This window comes from Sitodiplosis mosellana, unplaced genomic scaffold, assembly GCF_009176505.1.
Source record: "Sitodiplosis mosellana isolate CC-2019 unplaced genomic scaffold, AAFC_SMos_1.0 Smas_scaffold_1, whole genome shotgun sequence".
NCBI classification, from domain to species: domain Eukaryota; kingdom Metazoa; phylum Arthropoda; class Insecta; order Diptera; family Cecidomyiidae; genus Sitodiplosis; species Sitodiplosis mosellana.
In genome coordinates, this window is record NW_022595244.1 from 5,106,826 (window position 1) to 5,126,412 (window position 19,587).

At 38.4% G+C, this 19,587-nt stretch overlaps 3 protein-coding genes across 9 annotated transcripts; 2 read left to right on the forward strand and 1 right to left on the reverse strand.

Moving 5' to 3' along the window:
- Window positions 1-207: 207 nt before the first annotated feature.
- Window positions 208-1,534, forward strand: LOC129565836 (leucine-rich repeat-containing protein 57). The gene has a single exon (XM_055441104.1). It carries the CDS (start codon window positions 574-576, stop codon window positions 1,288-1,290), a length of 717 nt encoding a protein of 238 aa, XP_055297079.1. The 5' UTR covers window positions 208-573; the 3' UTR covers window positions 1,291-1,534.
- On the reverse strand, window positions 1,528-7,267 carry LOC129565835 (homeobox protein MSH-A-like). Its single transcript, XM_055441088.1, has 3 exons — window positions 5,832-7,267; window positions 2,323-2,531; window positions 1,528-2,140 (listed from the first exon to the last, which is right to left on the reverse strand). The coding sequence occupies exons 1-3, from the start codon at window positions 6,325-6,327 to the stop codon at window positions 1,700-1,702; spliced, it is 1,146 nt and encodes a 381-aa protein (XP_055297063.1). The 5' UTR covers window positions 6,328-7,267; the 3' UTR covers window positions 1,528-1,699.
- A 3,147-nt stretch (window positions 7,268-10,414) lies between these two features.
- Window positions 10,415-18,730, forward strand: LOC129577000 (receptor-mediated endocytosis protein 6 homolog). 7 transcript variants are annotated; one of them, XM_055463374.1, is made up of 9 exons: window positions 10,415-10,839; window positions 12,865-13,070; window positions 13,181-13,333; window positions 13,426-13,862; window positions 13,925-17,309; window positions 17,403-17,977; window positions 18,090-18,260; window positions 18,347-18,443; window positions 18,515-18,730. In XM_055463374.1, exons 2-9 carry the CDS (start codon window positions 12,924-12,926, stop codon window positions 18,653-18,655), a joined length of 5,106 nt encoding a protein of 1,701 aa, XP_055319349.1. In that variant the 5' UTR covers window positions 10,415-10,839; window positions 12,865-12,923; the 3' UTR covers window positions 18,656-18,730. The 7 variants fall into 7 exon arrangements, with proteins under 7 accessions (XP_055319349.1, XP_055319368.1, XP_055319332.1 ...); XM_055463393.1 differs by having other exon boundaries at window positions 10,461-11,082; XM_055463357.1 differs by having other exon boundaries at window positions 10,514-11,123.
- Window positions 18,731-19,587: the final 857 nt, after the last annotated feature.

Here is a 19,587-nt window from a genome sequence, read left to right on the forward strand (position 1 = left end):
TAACATTGCTCATCGGTCAATGTTGAACACGACAATTGTTCATCGAAAAAATATTCCCGAAGAATATTTAAACGAAAAAAGTTCAAACAATCCATTTGAATTCACCTTTGACTCGAAATTTATTTTTTTCTCATCCAAATAAAAAGTTAACGATGACCGATTCAAAAATATGAAACTGTCAACAAATAGAAATGACAGTACGGGTTGAATACTGGGTAGCTGTCATGCGCATCAATTAATCAACAGATGCATACTGTGTTGTGCAGGCAGTCAGGTCATATAGCTCGGTTGTTGTTAAATAAATTAACAAAAAAAACGAAATAATTAGAGTTAATTGAGTCAGCGTTTGCATGACTTTGAACAAATAGATCGAAAAAAAATAGTTCAGTTCGACGGTGTGTGTGGTGGAGGTGTGACTCATAAAGACCTTGGTCACTGTATCACACTGTATTAGAAGTGTTTTTTTTTTGTTTCATTTCACAACAAACGGGGCTCGTGATTGCACAAAGTATCTTTTTTTTGTTCGCTTCGAGTTGATAAACAAAAGTCCAAAACAAACGACGATATAAAAAAATGGGAAACAAAGTGGTAAAGCAGCATTTTGAAACGGCACAAAAAACGGGCGTACTGAAGATATCCCAACAACGTATGACGGAATTTCCACCACATATGAGAAATTTTCCAAATGTGCTGAGAACATTGGATTTATCTGAGAATCGTTTCATCACCTTGCCCGACGACATCGGTCGATTTACACTGCTCAAGCACTTGAACCTCAGTGAAAATCGTCTCACCGAACTACCCGCTGCCATCGGCCAATTAATTAAACTCGAAACATTCAACGCAATGAGCAACATGCTAGTGAGCATTCCACGTGAAATGGTCAATTTGAAAAATTTGAAGCAAGTGCATCTTAATAACAACCAACTCACACAATTCCCAACGATGTTTGGTGGCATGAAAAATTTGGATGTTTTAGATTTGTCACGCAACAAAATCGCTGCAATACCGTCGGAAGTGAAAAATCTATATGTGACCGAATTGAACTGTAATCAAAACCAAATTGCATCGTTGGCCATTGAAATCGCCGAGTGTCCACGAATGAAAACGCTACGACTTGAGGAAAATTGTTTGCCTATCACCGAAATACATACGGAAATTCTGAAAGATTCACAAATTTCCAATCTATATTTGGACGGTAATCTATTTCCGACGAAACAATTCAACGATTTACCTGGATACGACGATTACATGGAACGATTCACAGCTGTGCGGAAGAAAATGTTCTAAATTGAGATTGAGCACTGTGTTTTATTTCACCGATGAAGATGAGAGAAAAAAAAAACAAATTTTTCAAATGAACAAATAAAAACGAGTTTACTGAATTATTTTTCACTGTCAAGCACCAACTCACGACCGTTCATATGTGTAATTCTTCTAATACGTTCTAATATTTTAAATTATTTAAAATCCAAAAGTCAATAATAAAGATGCTTTATCTATATATGTGAGAAATTGTTGTGTATTAAATCAATTCCAATGGTTTTTTTATTTGTCTTCTTCGGCAGTCAGTCGCTTTTGTTTTAAATAGCAAAATTCGAAATTGTCTCTTAACTGAATATTACTTCGTTAGACATCCTTTATTTCAGCTTAAAAAATAAGTCCGTAACTAACGCATAATGCACTCGGCTCATCTATGCTAAATGGCCGAGTATCCGTGTGTTGGTGGCGGTGGAACGGCTTGTGCTTTGTATCGAAACGACGCAAAATTGTTATAGTTCGGTTGACAGTAGTTGCTGGCAAGATAAGGATTATTTTCAGCTGGAGCCACCGCATGATATGGATTGTACGAGTTGGCGTAGTTGAAATTCGCATTTTTCGTTGAATTGGCAGCGGCAACAGCTGCGGCCGTACTAAATACACCCAAACTCGTGAAACCAAGTGAATAATGCGTTGCCGGTGCAATTGGAATGCCATCGATTGGTGACGATGTTGGAAAATGTGTTTTATCCATGACCTTGTGTTGATTGTGTGCAATAACTGGCACTGGTTGCCCCGGCGATTGTGAAACCAACGAACGATTTGACGTCGACGAACGTTCGTTGCGACGGAATTTCGCACGTCTATTCTGAAACCACACCTGGAACATTTGAATAATTTGTTAGAATCGATCAAACAAGAAGGACCTAGTATGGTTCATTTATTATTGGTTCGTTATGCAAAAACGAGGAATAAAGGAGTTTTGGACGCTTCACATTTATTTATCTTCAAAAAAAGGTGTTAAATTGTATAGTAATTCCCCAACATTTTTGTACGCCTTACCTGCACTCTAGCCTCACTCAGACCGACTTTCGAAGCCAACTCCTCCCGCACAAATGCATCCGGATAGTGTGTGCGCTCGAAAATCTTTTCCAATGCATTCAATTGGCCACTAGTAAATGTTGTTCGATTACGTCGTGGTTTTTTCGTTGAATTCACCATGCAACTATTGGACGATGTTTCGTTCAAATGATCGCTTGCATACGTCTCTTCTGCGAAATAGAAATGTGGCTTTAATTAAACTCGCCCGAATGTGTATAATGAAATGCATTCACAACTATGTAAACGCATTAAAACAATGATGATTTTGTTTAAATTTAATTTCAATCAAACGTGATACACTTTTGAGCCGAGAAAAAAAACGATCTGCGTTGCACGATGCACATTGCCATTTGCAAATGTAAATGCCAAGAATTTCAGCAACTTTGATTGATCGTTGATCTGATAGTAATTAGAAAATTAATGCCACATTTCGTTGGCATCAAACGAACCAAGAATTAGTTTATCGGCTTGATCTCTTAATGTCTTACTTATTCACACATGCACACTTTTCACTAACGAATGAAGTGAGACAAGGGCAATGAAAAGCAACTGATGTTGATCGATCGAGATGAGTTTGAATTTAAAGCTTTTGGAAGAGATCTTTTGAAAATAGTTGAAGTTCCACTGTGACCGAACCCACGGCTCTTTTTTTTCAAAGTAGAAAATTCAGAATTCACATTGTAGATCCTCCTTTTTATTATGGAAAGAAAGGGTTGGTAGAAGTTTAAGCAAATCTTCATATTTTCAAGGGAAAAAAATACTTCAGACAAAAAATAGTTCCAATCCATTCATGTGAACGGGCCGAGTTCAACACAAAGTCAATGCACTTTCAATTTCGAAAGAAAAAAGAAGAAGAAGATGTATGTCTCGTGACTCTTTAACCGAATTTCCTTTTCAAATCCGCTTGACAGTTACTTTTGTACATAAAAACTCATTTAAACAGATATCAATTCCCGGTGGACTGAGCGTGAACGGAAAACACACACGTTGCTTCAATTTCAATCGTATGCGCAAGGGTTTATACTATGAATTTCACACATTACGCGAAAAATTTGCTCCAAACCACCAAATAATACTTGAACCGTTTGATGTTTCCCAATTAACTAAAATTATGCACAACGATTAGCTCAGAGGCGCCTTCCTCAAGTAAAACTATCCTACGAATAAAATGGTAAACCATAATATGTTGCAAAACTATGGCAAAGACACGAATAAAACCGTTTGTTTGAAATCCACCGCAGCATATCGATAGTGCGAGAGTCCAAATTACATTGCGCCAAGGAGATACGGTGCATAGCATTCAAACCAGCATAGTAAACGAAAAAACGAAGAATGTAAGTAGCAAAGAATGAAAAATGATCTTTCAAAAATCAGTAGCAATGTATGTTATGCTTGTTGTCGTTTTGTCGCTCACATCTCGACCATAACCAACACATGGTAAATTCGTTACATTCGAGTCTCTGCGTAACATTCATGCGGACTTTTTGGTACATGTTTATCTCCGCGTGGCATAATTCACTGTATCGATTTCATGTTCATCATTTCAGTTGTTCAAACAGTCAGGCAAAAAGGATAATATGCTGTTGCTTGTCGGCACATTTATTTATTCCGATTTATCAAGTGTTTTCTTTTACTCTCATCTCCAAGTGGAGGTATTGAATTACTTAATAACAACATTTTCAAACAAGTGACATTTGCAGCTTCTTCAAGTGTACTTGGAAGAAAGTATCTGAAAGAGGCGTTTTCAATTTTGCTTTGGTCAAGAGCAATTAATTTGGACTATTAATTAGAAAATTTCAAATTGGAATTGGAGTTTTATCAAAGGTTTTTTTCTATAGCACATGTTCATGCCTCGAGGTAAAGGTATTACGTTTTTTTTCAACTAAAATTCTCTTTATGGATTTGAGTTGCTTGCCAAACCGAAAGTGAATACTTTTACTTAGATTTCAAAACACTGTTTTCTCCATTTTTTTTACTTCTATTCCAAAGTAATCGCTCACCCTCTCTCGCTCAATTCGGTTAAAATTTACGTTATCCGGTTCATCGAATTAATCTGACGTAAAATGTAAGCAATCGACTTAAAAGGAATGAGTTACAATTTATGTGATGTGTGCGTGTGCGTTGATGACAAATTTTTTTCTATTTACACAACACTCGGTATTTTCATTCAAGCCGGCAATTTGTTGGATGAAAGATTTTATGATCGAAAAGTCATTCGTTACTTTGAATTGCTTTGAATGTAGTTAATCCCTTTCATGAAAAAGACAGTGAATGAGTGAATGTTATAGGTATTCCATTTCTTGTTGCTTTGTACAACATAAATCCTGTCACTCAAACTGTGTTGATGAGTCGAGGGAAAAAAACGAAGAAAATCATCTTCGTGTTTAACGTTAGTGCACTTGACACAACCGCGACACTTCCCGTTTTTTTCCACTTGAACAGCGAAATCACTGGAGTTGGTTTTTGTGGTGATGTACCAATTTGGTTAATGATAGCGTAAAATATGTCGCGTTTAAGTGAAAATGAGCCGTAGCTCGTGAGCGCGCGCGTTGGAAACTGCATTTTCACATTTCGATGCAAATGCATTTTAATTGATATAGAAAGAAGTGCGCAGATGGAAGCAATGCAACAAATGTGTGAATTGTCGCTGGGGAATTCAAACACAAAAAAGGTTTTTAAAAAACGACACAAAAAATATACGGCACGAAAAGATGTTTTTTTTAAAGGAAAGCAGCACGAAAAAGGCGAGAAAGAGAAAACCGTGAGGAAATTTAGCGATAAAATGAATAATTGCATTGCACATCAAAAGTGATGAGAATTGAACATCAATTTAGTCAAACGGTAGAACCATAATTGAAATGCGACGGAAGATAAAGCACTTAAAATTGCGGAAAAAATACAAGTTTGTTGCGTTTGAAACGCTTGAAACTTGGACAAATTGAAATTGAATTGGTTTCCGAACCATTTGAAGAAAATTATCACTAGTCTCACCGTAGTAATGCATCACTTAAAGGCTTTTGCAGCACTGAACACAATCTAATAAAGGTGATTCGACACGAAGTAGAATCAAACATTTTGACGAATCGTCCTTCAAATCGAGAAAAAAAGACGCTAATTGGTATGCTAGGCAAATCACGTCACCTTTTTTTGTTCCACAAAATGACTCAAATTAGTTGCCAATATCGACGAAGCTGTGACGGTAAAATATGGTTTACACTACTTCAGTTTGACCTTTTGCCCGATGCATCTTTTTTTTTCTCCATATCTCCAAGCCTTTTGTTCACATAAGAAAGTCCGGCCAATTTTTTTTTGCTAATGACACGCTAATCACCCACTTTTTCGGTAGACAAAAAAATCGCTAATTCAGTCTTTACGATCTAATCACGTTCTTCGTCTCTAGTGATAAAAATTACCGGGGCCCTCACATGCTAAAAATATACATTTTTCATTGCTAAAGTGTTGTTACTTACCGGAGGATAGTCGATGTTCATCGACTAATGCCCGACAGTTATTGGCCAATTGTAGTAAATTGTTAACTGAGAATCGTTTAACATTTTCCGAACCTTTTTGTTGCAGAAAATTGCCCATGTTCAAAGTCGATCGACCGTCTGAATCGTCAGCACCGATAACCGTTTGCAAATAATCCTTTTGATGTTGAACATCACGGGTAGTTTCACTTGGATTTGGCAAATTGTTGTTGTTGTTACTCCGATTGCAATTGTCATCGATCGTTGAATTTGATGTGTTATGAACGGAATCCGAATGCGTCCAGCTGGTTTGATTGCCACTTGTGTTTGCGCCAAGATAATTCAAATTGATCTGCTGTGCCTGTGTCGAATGGTGATGATGCTGTTGATTTGACGGCGATGATGAAACCATTGCCGGCGCTTCGCTGAAATTTGCACCGTGTAGCGAATGGGAAAACGATGTGTTTGGGTTCGTATCAATCGCATTAAAATTCAACATTTCTCCGATTTGCACTTTTTCGTTCGGTTCTTGAATTCGAATTCAATGGCGTAATTGAAAAGCATCCACCAAATTTGTTCGCAGCTTAATTAAATTACGAGGTGTGTGCCACCGAAAATACTACTCTTAATTGAATTAGCGTTGCCAATTTTGATGGGCACACACAAAAATTCGGAATAAATCTACAAACACGCGCGACACGTGGAATAGCAACAAAAAAAAAACACAAATACTGTTATACGCACTTTTTCGCCTCAGTTCAATGAAATCGCACGAGTTGATTATAAAAACAAATCAGAGAAAAAACGACGAAGATCGATGCGTTTTGAATGGAATTCTTTTTTTGACTAAATTAACCAAATTAAAATGAATGGTTTTTGACTTAATCAAACGCTAGTCAACTGACTACTGAAATTATGTTGAAGTGCTGTTGATGTTGATCTTGAGAGACTTTGGTGGTGCTAACAACGCTGTGCAACCACAGCGATCCTCCTTCCTTTTTTCACATTTACATCTCGTCTCTGTTTTAGTTTGACTTCTGTTTTCGTTTTGGTGCTACGCCGAACGTTTGAAGTCGTTTTTCTCGATCGTTGATCGCTTGTCACACATGCACACTTTCTGTTCTCCGCTCATTCGATAGACCCATTTCTGATATGTTCGCTTTTACCCGTGATTCAGACAATTTTCATACAAATGCCGCGCGCGATCTTTGCTACACATTTGTTCGAGCTCGTTCACGTGCTCGTTCAATTAAGCCACGCACCACTTTGTGGGAGGAGTAATACACAATCGGCATGCATGAAATTAATTTTGAGAACACAGATTTGTTCAGCTATCAACGCTGCACAGCCCATAGAACGAATTGTATAATCTGATTTTGCGATGCATTTGTTAGCAAATTAATAAAAACAAACACACGAATGCCATCATCAAAGCATAATGCCTGTAATTTAATCAGAACATTTACAAGCAGACACACGATTTCACACAATTAATTTAATTCGACTTGATTTTCGGTGTTAAACACGGTGCCAACGCAACGAAAGTGAACGCGCCTTTTAAGTTTGAACACGATGAAATATTCCAACTTACAAATTCCAGCCTTCATAATTCGCCTAATCTAATTTATTTCAATTGATTTGCGCACAAGCCATCCCATTGATTTAGCTAATAATGATATAAGCAAATTAATAACTTATTAATTGTAAATTCAATTTCATTTTTCTCATTTAAAATTGGAACAAATGAAAGAGATTCTTTTCGATTTTCTTCCTTTGATATCTTGAAAGAAAGTCTTCTTTGCTCTAGTTGACCAAGAAAGAGTTTTTCCTCTCAGTGCTTACAAAAAGTAGTTTCCGTTCCAAATTTTGACTCTTTTCTTCTTTGGATTTCGACAAAAATTGAACGAGAAAACGAAGAAAAAAAAAACGTTTGACGATGCTTCGAATCTATCGCTCAAAAATAGATCTCGAACATGAATGAATCGGTTGATAGAGAATAGAGATGAATGTTTCCAGTGCGTACAAAGTCATTAATTAACGTGATTTTAATTGGACACGACATCTTAACGGCGTTTGTGCAGTTGTTCGCCGATTCACAGACAAAATGTCAGCCGCATTCGAGTTTGACTCAGAAGAGAAAGAAAGATGGATTCGGGTAACATTTTCTACTAGAATCTTAGGAAGAGAACTGTTTTTTGTCAACTGAAAATCAAAGAAAAACAATCCAAGTCAACAATAAAAATTCAAGTCAACATAGAAAAGAGCGACTTCAGTGTGGAAAATATTTCCTTTCAGAGAAGAACAGACTCTTGTACGCACATCCTGACGGCAATGTATTCTCGGGATAGGAAATAAAATTATACGGCTTTTTGCGAACAACTGCTTGCACTCAGGAGACAACAGTGAAAAGATGAAAGCAATGCCGTTCGATTGGTGTGATTGGATTATTAGTTAGAATGTCATAAAATCATAGGTAATTCGTCATTAAAACACGTTTATTGGTGACGTGGGACTCGGGGATTAATAAAAAGCTGTGAACATATAGAGCCACTAAGTGTTTCATTAGCCGCTTCGTTATCACAATCGACGTTTGCATTGCACCCGAATGTGCATATGGTCGTATTTATTGGCTCTCGTGCATTAGGACACAAATATTGATGATAATTACATTTTTACGGCTATATTTTGACTACGATGTGATTTTTATAACGATTTTTTATAGCTGCCGACAAAGCAAACAAGTCCTTTGATCTTCACGCCCAACAAACAAACACAATTCGAACCGATTATTAAAGCGTCAATTTTGAAATCATTACATTGTTTTAATAATAGAAGTTATGATTATTTAAACGCTTTTCAATTGATCTGAAACACTCGAAATAATATTATTTGCTTGGAAAGGGATTTCTCATCGTGCCGGCGCCAAGCTTCCACTTAACTATTTATTCCCATTTACATGACCAACTCAAACCTGGTTGGATTTTTGCTTCAATAGATTCACTCATATAAATCAAATGGGTAAAAAAAATGTTCTTGAAAAAAAAAACATGAAAAATTCTCAAAAGTGAACAAAAGATGAAAAAAAAGGAGTTTTACTCTCGATATTTTGTGAAATCTGAGAATAAATTCGGTTGTAGTACTTAAGTCATATCGCAAACAAATTTAGGGTAAGCAATCTGACAAAAATATAAACATTTCAACAATTTATCGCTTTTTTTGCTGTCGACCAGTCCTGTTGTCGTCGTTTTCGTCGACAGCGCCGGAACATTCTGAAATCGATACGATGCTTAATTGCCTTATTTATTGCTTTTAAAATTTCATTTTTCATTTTTTTTTCTTCACCGCTGCACTTTGGATTCGTTACTTTCTCTCTCTTCCACTTGCATGCACTGCGCTTCCGTATAAGATTTGTATTTTTTTCCCTTCGTTTTTGTTATATTCAGTCCTAATAAATATTTTTTGGTGTTGTTTTTGTGTCAAATTTGGTTAAATATGATCAGAAACGTCTGTATCTGCTTCTTTTGCCCAGAAAACGAAAATAGATCGTTCCAAAAACAAACACATACGTTTGATGCTTTCTACCTTGTTCGGTTGTGACCATGTTTTGGGTTATTTAATTGAAAACATCGATGGTTTCGATTCAAAAACCACTTGCGGTAAATAAATCACCAGCAATTTTCCCGATAGTCTCTCTTTTTGCCCGGCATTATTGTATGACTTATCACTCGGAAGAGGAGTTTCATCGAAGGGAAAAAGAAAATACTTTACGACGTGTTGCTTTTATTACCTTTCTAACAAGATCGTAAACCATTTTCAATGGCTTGTTCTACCAATTTTTCATCCATTTACCGGTTGAACGTACAGCTGAACTGTCGTATGTGCCCACAAAAACAACGTTTCAACAAAATCGTTAGAACGTGTTGGCAATTTTCGTCTAATTTTTTTCATACGGAACTTGAAGCATAAGGCGGCCAGAGAACGGTACAGTGATAACGAAAGGAAATAATACATAAATGCCACGTGTAACCAGACCAATTTTCTTATTATTTATGAACTTATAATTGATCGGGAAGAAAAGACGGAAGAATAGTGGAGGATATTACTTTTTGAACCGTACCAAGAAGGCTGAGGAAGTAAAATCTGTTTCTCATAATTTGTTTTCATCATATTTTCGGTATGAAATAATGCGCGTATACTATTGGGATAGAGGAAGATCGAAATATTTTCATGAATAATCCAAATCCATTGTGAGATGAAAATGAGAAGGAAAACATCATCATGGGATGAATAAAATCCTTTAATTCACGGTTATCAAGCAATTCCAATAGCAACGCTTGTTGTTTTTTTTTAAAGAGAAAAAACAAGGAAAAACCTTCGCAATATTCGGTTAGTCTCATTTCAAAGCCGATTTCCTTCTCGAAAAATCCCCTAGATGGCGTCACCGAAAACAAGCCATGCAAACCAGACAACGCGTGAAAATGAAGGCAAAAACCGTCCTAACTCATCTATAGAATACGGTCGAAATTAGCAGGCGTCTCACAAAACCAAAACACTTTCACAAACATGCACACACACACGACGCACACAAATGACGGAATGTATCTTGTGCAAAATTTGTGAATGCAATGGTCTGTCTCTGTCGTACCACCGTCACGAGTATATTTGCATTGTAGCTGTTTGGCCACAGTGAGAATATAGTATTCGTAGTGATGTGATCCAATTCGTACACATAAAATGCGAATTTATAATTTATAAACATTTAAAAGAAGAAGATAAAAAAACTAAGTCTGAAAATACGACGTGTTGAACATTTGATTTCAAAACGAAACGAGGCAAAGTGAAAATTTCGAATTAAATTTAGTTTGTGTTGTATTTCTGTTGAAATTTAATCGTCTGTTGTTCGAGTATAAGCGTTTAGTTGGTGTCGACAAACTAAATAGCAATAGAGAAACAAAACGATCGCATCGAAGTGTTGCAAATCATTCAAGGCATTCAATGTGGATGAAAAAAGGTGAATAGAATTTGTTGTGTAAATTAAGAAAAAATGAAAATGTGAAAGGATTGACCCGATCAATGCCAAAGTGTGTTTTGTTTGCGTGCAAAGTTCGTCGATGCTCGTGCGACAATTCCGACGTGAAATAATTGCAGTGAAAGAAAAAAACCCAATCGAAAACTGTTTCCCATGAATGTTTTGACAATTCCATTGAAATAAACTCATAATTGTTCTCGAGTTGTAGATGAAGAACAAGCAAATGTAGGCTAAAATAGAAATTACGCATAAGTCAGTTCAGTATCGTATGTATCGAAAATAGTATGCTGCATTTTGGGTTGTCTTTTACCTTCTTCAAAATTCGTTCGTGTTCTGTTTTGTGTTTTCTCTTCTTGATATCCGTCGCTCATACAGTCTCTCGCTTGCGTGCACGTCGCACCGAACAAATCATTCGAAATCATCACCATCATTGCCGTCGTCGTGGTCGTGGTCGTTGCTGCTGCTGCTTTTGTTGTTGTCGTCGTAATTACTATATAGACCGTGTGTATGTGATATACGCGCGTATGTCTGACTGAATGTAGCGAGCAACGAGAGAGATAGTGACAACGAAGATTGGCCGTGTGTGAGATGCTTTGCATGTGTTTAACACCACAAATTAGTTGACTTCCTCACGCACACAGCCTCCTTCGCTGATTGTGCAAACACATCAAATGATTCGAGCGAAAGAATCAAAATAAGCAAAACAAACTAATGAAACCAATAACAGAGAAAATAAATCGTATGCATGGAATTGAGTAGGTAAAATGAATGTTATGTTTTTGTTGTGCACCAGCCAAGCACACTACTGCTGATGATGATGGTGATTTGGTTGAAACAAACAACGTCATTTTAACACTTTAGTCACCGAATGAGTGTTCTTTGTTTTTGTGTGTGATATTTCAACTGATTGAATATTTAATAAAATAAAATACGCGTGGGTCAAACAGAAAGCAGAGCAAACCAAAGAGTACACACACAATCAATACGTTTGTCGTTGCTTTAATTTGAATAGCAATTCAATTGCTTATCAGGGATTTATTCGTAATTCTTTTAATTGTTCATGGATTACCGTCGAATGTAAATGAAATTCATTTCTGGAGTGGTGTTGTTGTTGTTATTATTTTCCTTCACTCCTTCTTCTTGCTTTGCGTTTGACACTTAATTCTCTTGGCTCGTGTTCGTAGCTCGACTTCATATTTGCTCGTCTTCGTCGTGTTTGCATTGTTTTTGTGGAATCGGTTGAGTGTGAACATATGAATGCGATCGTGTTTATTTCGCGGTTTGTTGATTCTTCGTTGCTTACTGCTATTGTTGCTGTGTTGCTGCCTTTTTTTGCTAGCTTTGTTTTGCTCATCATAACCTTGATTAAAAATTAAAGCCGTGCAGTTCACATGCAATGTTATTCAATTATTATTGGAAATCTGTTCGCGTTGTGTGTGCTTTACATGTGTAGTGCGCGCGCGTTCTTCATGCACAGAACCGATACGAGGGGGAAAAAAGCAACACATTCATTGCTGATAGAACGTTTATCTCTGCATTCATGTATGAGATCCGTTGTTGTTGTTGCTGTTACTGCTCAATATACAGTTCCGTTTTGTTTTTTCATTCATTACGTGCTGAGTGTATGGTTCTTTTTTATCGAGTTACCGTGACACTACACTGTGCCTCTATCTCTATCTCTCTCTCGTTTTCTCTCTCTCTCGTTTTCTCTCTCTCTCGTTTTCTCTCTCTCTCTCTCTCTCTCTCTCTCACTCTCTCTTCGCTTATTCTGTTCCATATTTTTTTTGTTTTTACACAATGCGTTCAATCAAAATTATTGTTCCATTATTTTCTCAAGTCGGTCGATCAGTCATTCGTATTTGATCTCTACGGGCGAATATTTTTGCAAGTGGGCGTTAAATCGACAAAGACAATTAATTGTGTGATATTTTGATTTACACGGAAGTGCTCTCTTATCCAAATATTCCGTTTATTAATCGATGCCCCAATTTTTGGTTCTCATTCCAGTTGATTTGGGTGTGATACAATCATCGATACATTGAACCCGTTTTCGAGACAGTGGGAAAATGCAGGACATCAACAATGGCAATCTGCTGGAAATCATCGATTTGGCACATTCACTTCGACAAGAGCATTTGTTCATGGCAAACGAACAGGCTTCATTTAATCGACTCAACGAAACACTGTCACGGAATTCATCAAATGTAGCGCAGGTAAATGATTCTTTTTATGTTATGAAATGAACGAAAAAAAAAAATCCACCCGCTCAAGAATGAAATTAACTTATTGTTTCTTTCCTATATCCCCGAAAAACCAAATTCAGTTGGCCTGGATTTGTTCACAGCAACGACAAAATCTAAACAGTTTGATCATATCGCGACCAGACACAGGCCCATCGGAATGCTGTCACAAAGCAAACACACTGGAAAACACACGTTTCATTGAGGCGCACAAAGCCAAAGGCATGAAATACGAAGTAAGCATGCAAATATTTACATTACGATTTGTGGCTGTGCCTTTGTTGCGCTGATAAGACAAAATTAATTTTTTGACTGTTTTTCGTTTTAGCATGTGCTTGCCTACAATGAGCTGTTCAATTTTTTGCATCATTCGCCGTATTTGCTGGCGCAAAGTTTGTCGGTTGGCGATCGATTGGAGCAAGTATCAAATGATCAAATTAATTCGGTGGTACGAACCGTTGCCACGGGCCTATATGGTAATGCAATCCTCTCGAAAGATGTTGATATGGTGTTGCGGTTGCTGCGAGATTTGATTGAAATCCAAGTAATTGTGAGTGAGAATCCGCGTCGAATGCTACGCAGTGGAGCGAGTTCATTTTCACGTCTCTACAGTCGACTCCATGAGAGTCTCTTCTCAGCCAAATTATTCCTGACCGCCGCTTTGCACGAGCCCGTCATGAAGGTATTAATTGGCGATGATTTGGTTCTGGATATCGATGCGAATAAAGCGGTTTTGAACTTTCCGGCAAAGGAACGACAGAAGAAGTAAGTCGAATGGAATTATTTCCCCTCGAAGTACGAACTAAATTCATCTTTTTTTCGCACAGGTTCGGTCACGAAGGAACGGACGAATACGCGGAAAAATTCAAAGAATTCCATCGCGACACCATCAATGCTTTGTACGATCTTTCGCTGCTGTTCATCAAGTCACTGAGTGACAATTGGGCAATGTTTCCATCGACCCTTCGGTGGGTCGTGCAGACCATGTGTCACCTGCTTCGATCGGTGCACGTGAACGATAAGGATATCAATGACATTTTGACTGATATGATTTTCACGAATTTCATTTGCCCCGCGGTTGTGAGTCCCGATTTGTATGGCATTTCCGACGCACCGATTTCCGAAAATGCACGCATGAATCTCATTCAAATCGGACAAATTCTGCAAATGTTTGCACTGATGAGGCACGAGGACATCGATCCAAAGTACGTGGAACTGTTCAGTATGTTTGATCGCAATGTCATTTCCGAATTGATGGAGCAATTAATTGAGACTGAGAATGACATACGCGTTAGTTCGATGGCAATACCGCATCAAAATGATTTCGGACGTAGACATGTGTTGGTCACACAAAATGAACTGAACATTTTTGTGGATTTTCTGCGAACCGTTTTGGATAACGATGAGTTGACAATAAGCGGTGAGGATCGACGTAAATTGGGAAAAATTCTTGAGCAGCTACCAACTAAATTTGAATCGGTTTTGAATGGGGACCAAAGCACCAGCAACATGGCAACTGGTGCAAACATACCGGAGAGCCAAAGCAAAACGAAGCAGCTATTAAATTTGGGCAAAAATACAAGAAATAAACTGGCCAAAACGATGAGTTTAAACGTTGGAAACGGTGGCAATCACAATGACAACAACAGCGATGATGTTGCGGCAAGTGTTAATTTAAATGGTTCGGTGGGTCTGAACAATAATGTTTATCACAGTGATGACAGTGAAAATGTGCTTTTGATTCCGATTTCGATTAGTGAAGAAAATAAATTCCAGCTGTTAACCGAACAGGAAGTGCTCAATATGAACAATATTAGCAACGAAATTGAACCCGCACTCACCGAACAAAACGTTGGCACACTCGATAAGACAAACAATGTAGCGTTTGATGATGAATTGGGGGCGGTTTTACCAACACGCAAACACACACGATTCTCATTGTCGCAAGACGACCAATCGATTGGCAATTCGGACAATCTGGAGGTGGTCAGTGAAGCGCCCAGCAATCATTCGGTTACGAGTTCATTGGAATTGGAAGAGAATGATCAAAATTTGAATGACAATCTCTCGGATATGGTTTCAGCGAATGTTTCTGGTCGTGGAACGCCAAATATTAGCGGCCGTGATACACCGTCGTCACAAGTGACCGAAGGTGAAACTGCCCAAATTCCAACGCCTCAGATGACCAAAATACTGAACAAAGCTCGATCGGACATCGATGACAAATTCTGCAAATTCGAAATAAAAAAACTCGTTGAAGGTGATGAAACCATTTCAATCATTTCGGATACATGGTCAACGGATGTGCTAGCAAGTGATTCTGAAACACTCGAACCGGTTGAAAATGAACGCAATTTCTCGACACCATTGATTCCAAGCGCTGTCGTTCTGCCCGGCGACAACAATTTCAATCCGTTGGCAAATCCACAGTTGCGCGCCAATTTCCTGGATGCATCCGACACACGATCGGAATCAGCTTGGTCAACCGATGTGCTTGCGAGTGATTCAGAGAAAATGACCGAGGTTGACACGGACGATAATCAAAGTATCGCTGCAAAATCCGACACAACCGATGCAAATCGATCAGAAGGTGACCCAATACCGGATTTAATCCCAGTTAACCAACGAGCACCCGACTCACCGTTCTTTTCGCCACGAAATCGTGCACCAGACTCACCAATGTTTGCTCCACGTGCTCCTGATTCACCACTTTTCAGTGCAAATCGTAGCTCAAGCTCACATTTCGACGATCGACGCGGAACACAATCACCACGGTTTCCAAATGAAGATTACGCCCGATTCGGCAGTGTACCGTCGCCGTCCGCTTCTATTGGACGGAACGCTGCAAACAAACGGTACACCGATGGTGCGTTCAGAAATTATCGCTCGATAAACGGTGAAAATGGGGAAAGTTTCGAACGCGACCCGTTTTTAGGCGCCGGAAATTCGAATATGCGACGACAAAATTCGGCCGAGAGCAGCATTTCGAATCAATCGTCCACGTTGGATGATGCGGTAGCGTTGAACAAATCGAAAAAATCAACCGAAAACAAAACCAATTTTTCGATGAATGAATTCCTTCATGAGAATTCCCATTCGATTGGTCGTCGCTCCGTGGAGAATGTGGTAAAGACGAGCACCGACATCATCAATCCGTTTGCTGACGATGAGATGGGAGCACAAGGCACAGCCGAGTTGCGACGCAATGACAGCACACAAAGCGCTTCGTACACTGAAGAGGATGTGGAACATCGACGAATTTCGAGCGAACAACGAAATGCCAGTTTTGATGGTCGTCGCAACGGGATTTCCTTTTCTACCGTCAACACGGGCAACAATTCGATAACAGCGGCCAGTGTGAAACGCTTCGCAAAGAGTCTAAACTACGAAAACCATGAAATTATTGCAAAAACCAAAACATCCAGTCTACAATTGCTGTCGAGCTCAGCGACGGATGACGACAAGAACAAACAACAGGATGAGTATTTATTGGTACAAAAAACGATTTCAATGTCGCTGAAGGACGCTGCACCAAGCATGGCTGGCCAATCACCGACCGAAGGTAGTGCAGACGTTTTTGTCGCAGAAACTTCGCAACCGGATAGTAAAACAACGGCCAAATACACGGGTGCCATTCCGAAGAGTATCAGTTTCGATGCGTCGGCCGACAAAAATGGCAATGGACGCAAATTTGAAAATTCTCCAAACACTTCACCATACCATCAGCACAATCATCCGAATGGTCATCGTCAAAATGGCAACAACGGCAACGGAAATGGCAATGGCAATGGCAATGGATTTTTCAGTAAAATCAAAAAAGGATTCCGTCGCAATGCCAAACTGCAGCCACGTGCAACGTTTGAGGATTACACCGCCTTGCCTTTGCCCATGGAAAATGCATCGAATGGCGCAAGTAGTTCACTGTTTGTGAATGCGTCGTTGAAATCATCGCTCGAAAACGGTTACAATGATACCGAAGACATTTTGGAAAAGTATCGCCGCAAAATCTCATCGTCCAGTGAAGCCACCAACTCGGACTCGATCGGTAACAATTTGAATAACGAACGCAAGAGTCTCATGAACATCGACGAACATCGTTTATCTGGCCTATTGCACGATGAAAGCATTTATTTGTATGCGAAAACCAAGCAAAAATTGCGCCTCGTTCTGTCGACAACGGATTTACACACCGCCGATTTTCGGCACACAAACGTAAGTGTAAATTGGACAATAATTCCTGATTCAATTTTTGATTTGTTTTGTTGATTTAAATTTTAATTGAAAATTCTGTTTCTCATTTGACAGTGCAACAAAACACCTCCAATACTCGTGTATTTACACATTCAACTAGCTCAGGCGCAAAATCTACAGAATCTCCAGCAAATTTCGTACGTATCCGAAGCCATTCGGTCTGTCAATCAATTGGATCCAGGGTATCAGCAGACATTGATCGCTGATTTGCAATCGGACTTGGTGAAACGACAGAGTTACTTGCAATACTTGATGCGATACCATCAGAACTTGTTGTCGGCATTGGAAAATATCGATCGATTTGAAGATCGTTTGCGCAATGATCGTGAGATGTGCAATCGACACTTGATTATGGTGTGTGTACGGATGTTTTTGAAAAAGTGTGAATCGGTTATCGAACAGTTCGAAGAACGATTCGCCGCATTGACGGTATTCGATGAGAAAATTGACATTATGTTGGAGTTTATGAGTCGGCTGTTGGATGACTTTTTGAAATCCGACGGAATTCTACAAGGAATGGCCGACTGGCAATTGCAAGAGGCTCGAACATGCATCGAACGGATATTGCTACAGCGGCTCTATCGCCAGGTCATGTTCCCGAACGATGATGCCGATCTTTCACGCGATGAGTGAGTTTCTGCATTTTTTTTTTATTTTTCCCATTTTTCTCAGTCAATTTATTGGGAACGTTTTATCCTCGATCGACTTTTACTTGAAACATTGATGATATTTTCCCTACAGAGTTTTGCACGAGCACATTCGAAAGCTGTCCACCATCATCACACCATCACACAGTGCACTTCGAATACCAGATGCATTCTGGATTGAGGCGCCGTGGCCTTTTGCTCAACAGCAAATCGCTTATATTTCGGCATACAAAACACCGCGTGAAAAAGTCCAATGTGTCGTCCGGTAAGATCAAATAAACGAGCTTCGAATGGACTCATTGAATTTGTTTATAACATGCAAGATATTAATTGAATTCGATCTCTTTTCAGTTGCATAACCTGCATTATGAATCTGCTGCAAATGTCTTCAAATCGAATCCCAGCGGCTGATGATCTGATTCCTGTTTTGATTTATGTTGTGATAAAGGTAATTTTTGTCTCTTTTTTTCTCTTCTTCTTTAACGCAATCCAACTGATATCTTCTTCTCTTCGTACTAGGCAAATCCACCGTATTTATTGTCAACGATACAGTATGTTAACGCATTTATCGGTGAAGAGATTGAAGGTGAGGATCAGTACTGGTGGACACAGTTCTGTTCGGCCGTTACATTCATCAAAACCATGGACTATCGTGACTAGCTAATACTACTGAGTGCCCTCTCAAATCAAAGCAATTTGTAAATAGATTTCGTCGAAACATTGAAAAAAAAGAAACAAGTTTTTTTAAATTAAACTTTCCAAACTGTGTTCCATTGAGAAATTGAACTATAACACCAAAAAAAAAGAAGAAAAAAAGTTATTTACATTAGTGTATTTAAATGGTATTTACAACTTGAAATAATATCTAGTTGAAATACTAAACCACCTCCGGATTATTATGGAATAAATTGAAAGCAACGTGTTTTTCACACGGAAATTTATTGGAATTAACCCGGAGATGAAGGAGAAAACAGAAATTGGTGCTCATTTTTGAATCGATTGCAATTTGCTATTGCCAAATAGTTGAGTAAAAATACAAAACCAGAGAGAAGAGAAAAATAAATTTTTTATGAAATAAAATTGAATGCAAGATAAAACGTTATTCAGTAGGCTAATTCGATTCTAATGTATACCAATATTTTTGAACTAGCGGTTGAAATTGTAGAAAAGCGAAACGCAGCAAATAAAATATATTTAACAAGATTGGTCACATCTTTCAACTACATTATTTCACAGGTGAACGCAGGGATTTTTGCAGCTGATTTTTTTAAGGCGAATGCTAGATCAAATCCTTTCATCCTTATTAGATTTCGAGTCGGGTTTGTATTTAATGTCCCCAAACTATGCTTAGCACTTATCGCATTAGCAAAGTTCGGAACAAACGAACTTGATTAAAATTAAAACTGTGTTTACAATCAACTCTCGCTCTATTTATGGACTTACATATAATTTCACTGTAGCGGTTTAACTATAAAACTGATGATTTTCCTAGAACAAAATGAGACGAAAAAAAATCATCTACAAGGCAGTTGATTCGTGTGGTCTAACGCTGCAACGGATCAAGATATCGAAAAAATCACCCGGATAAACCA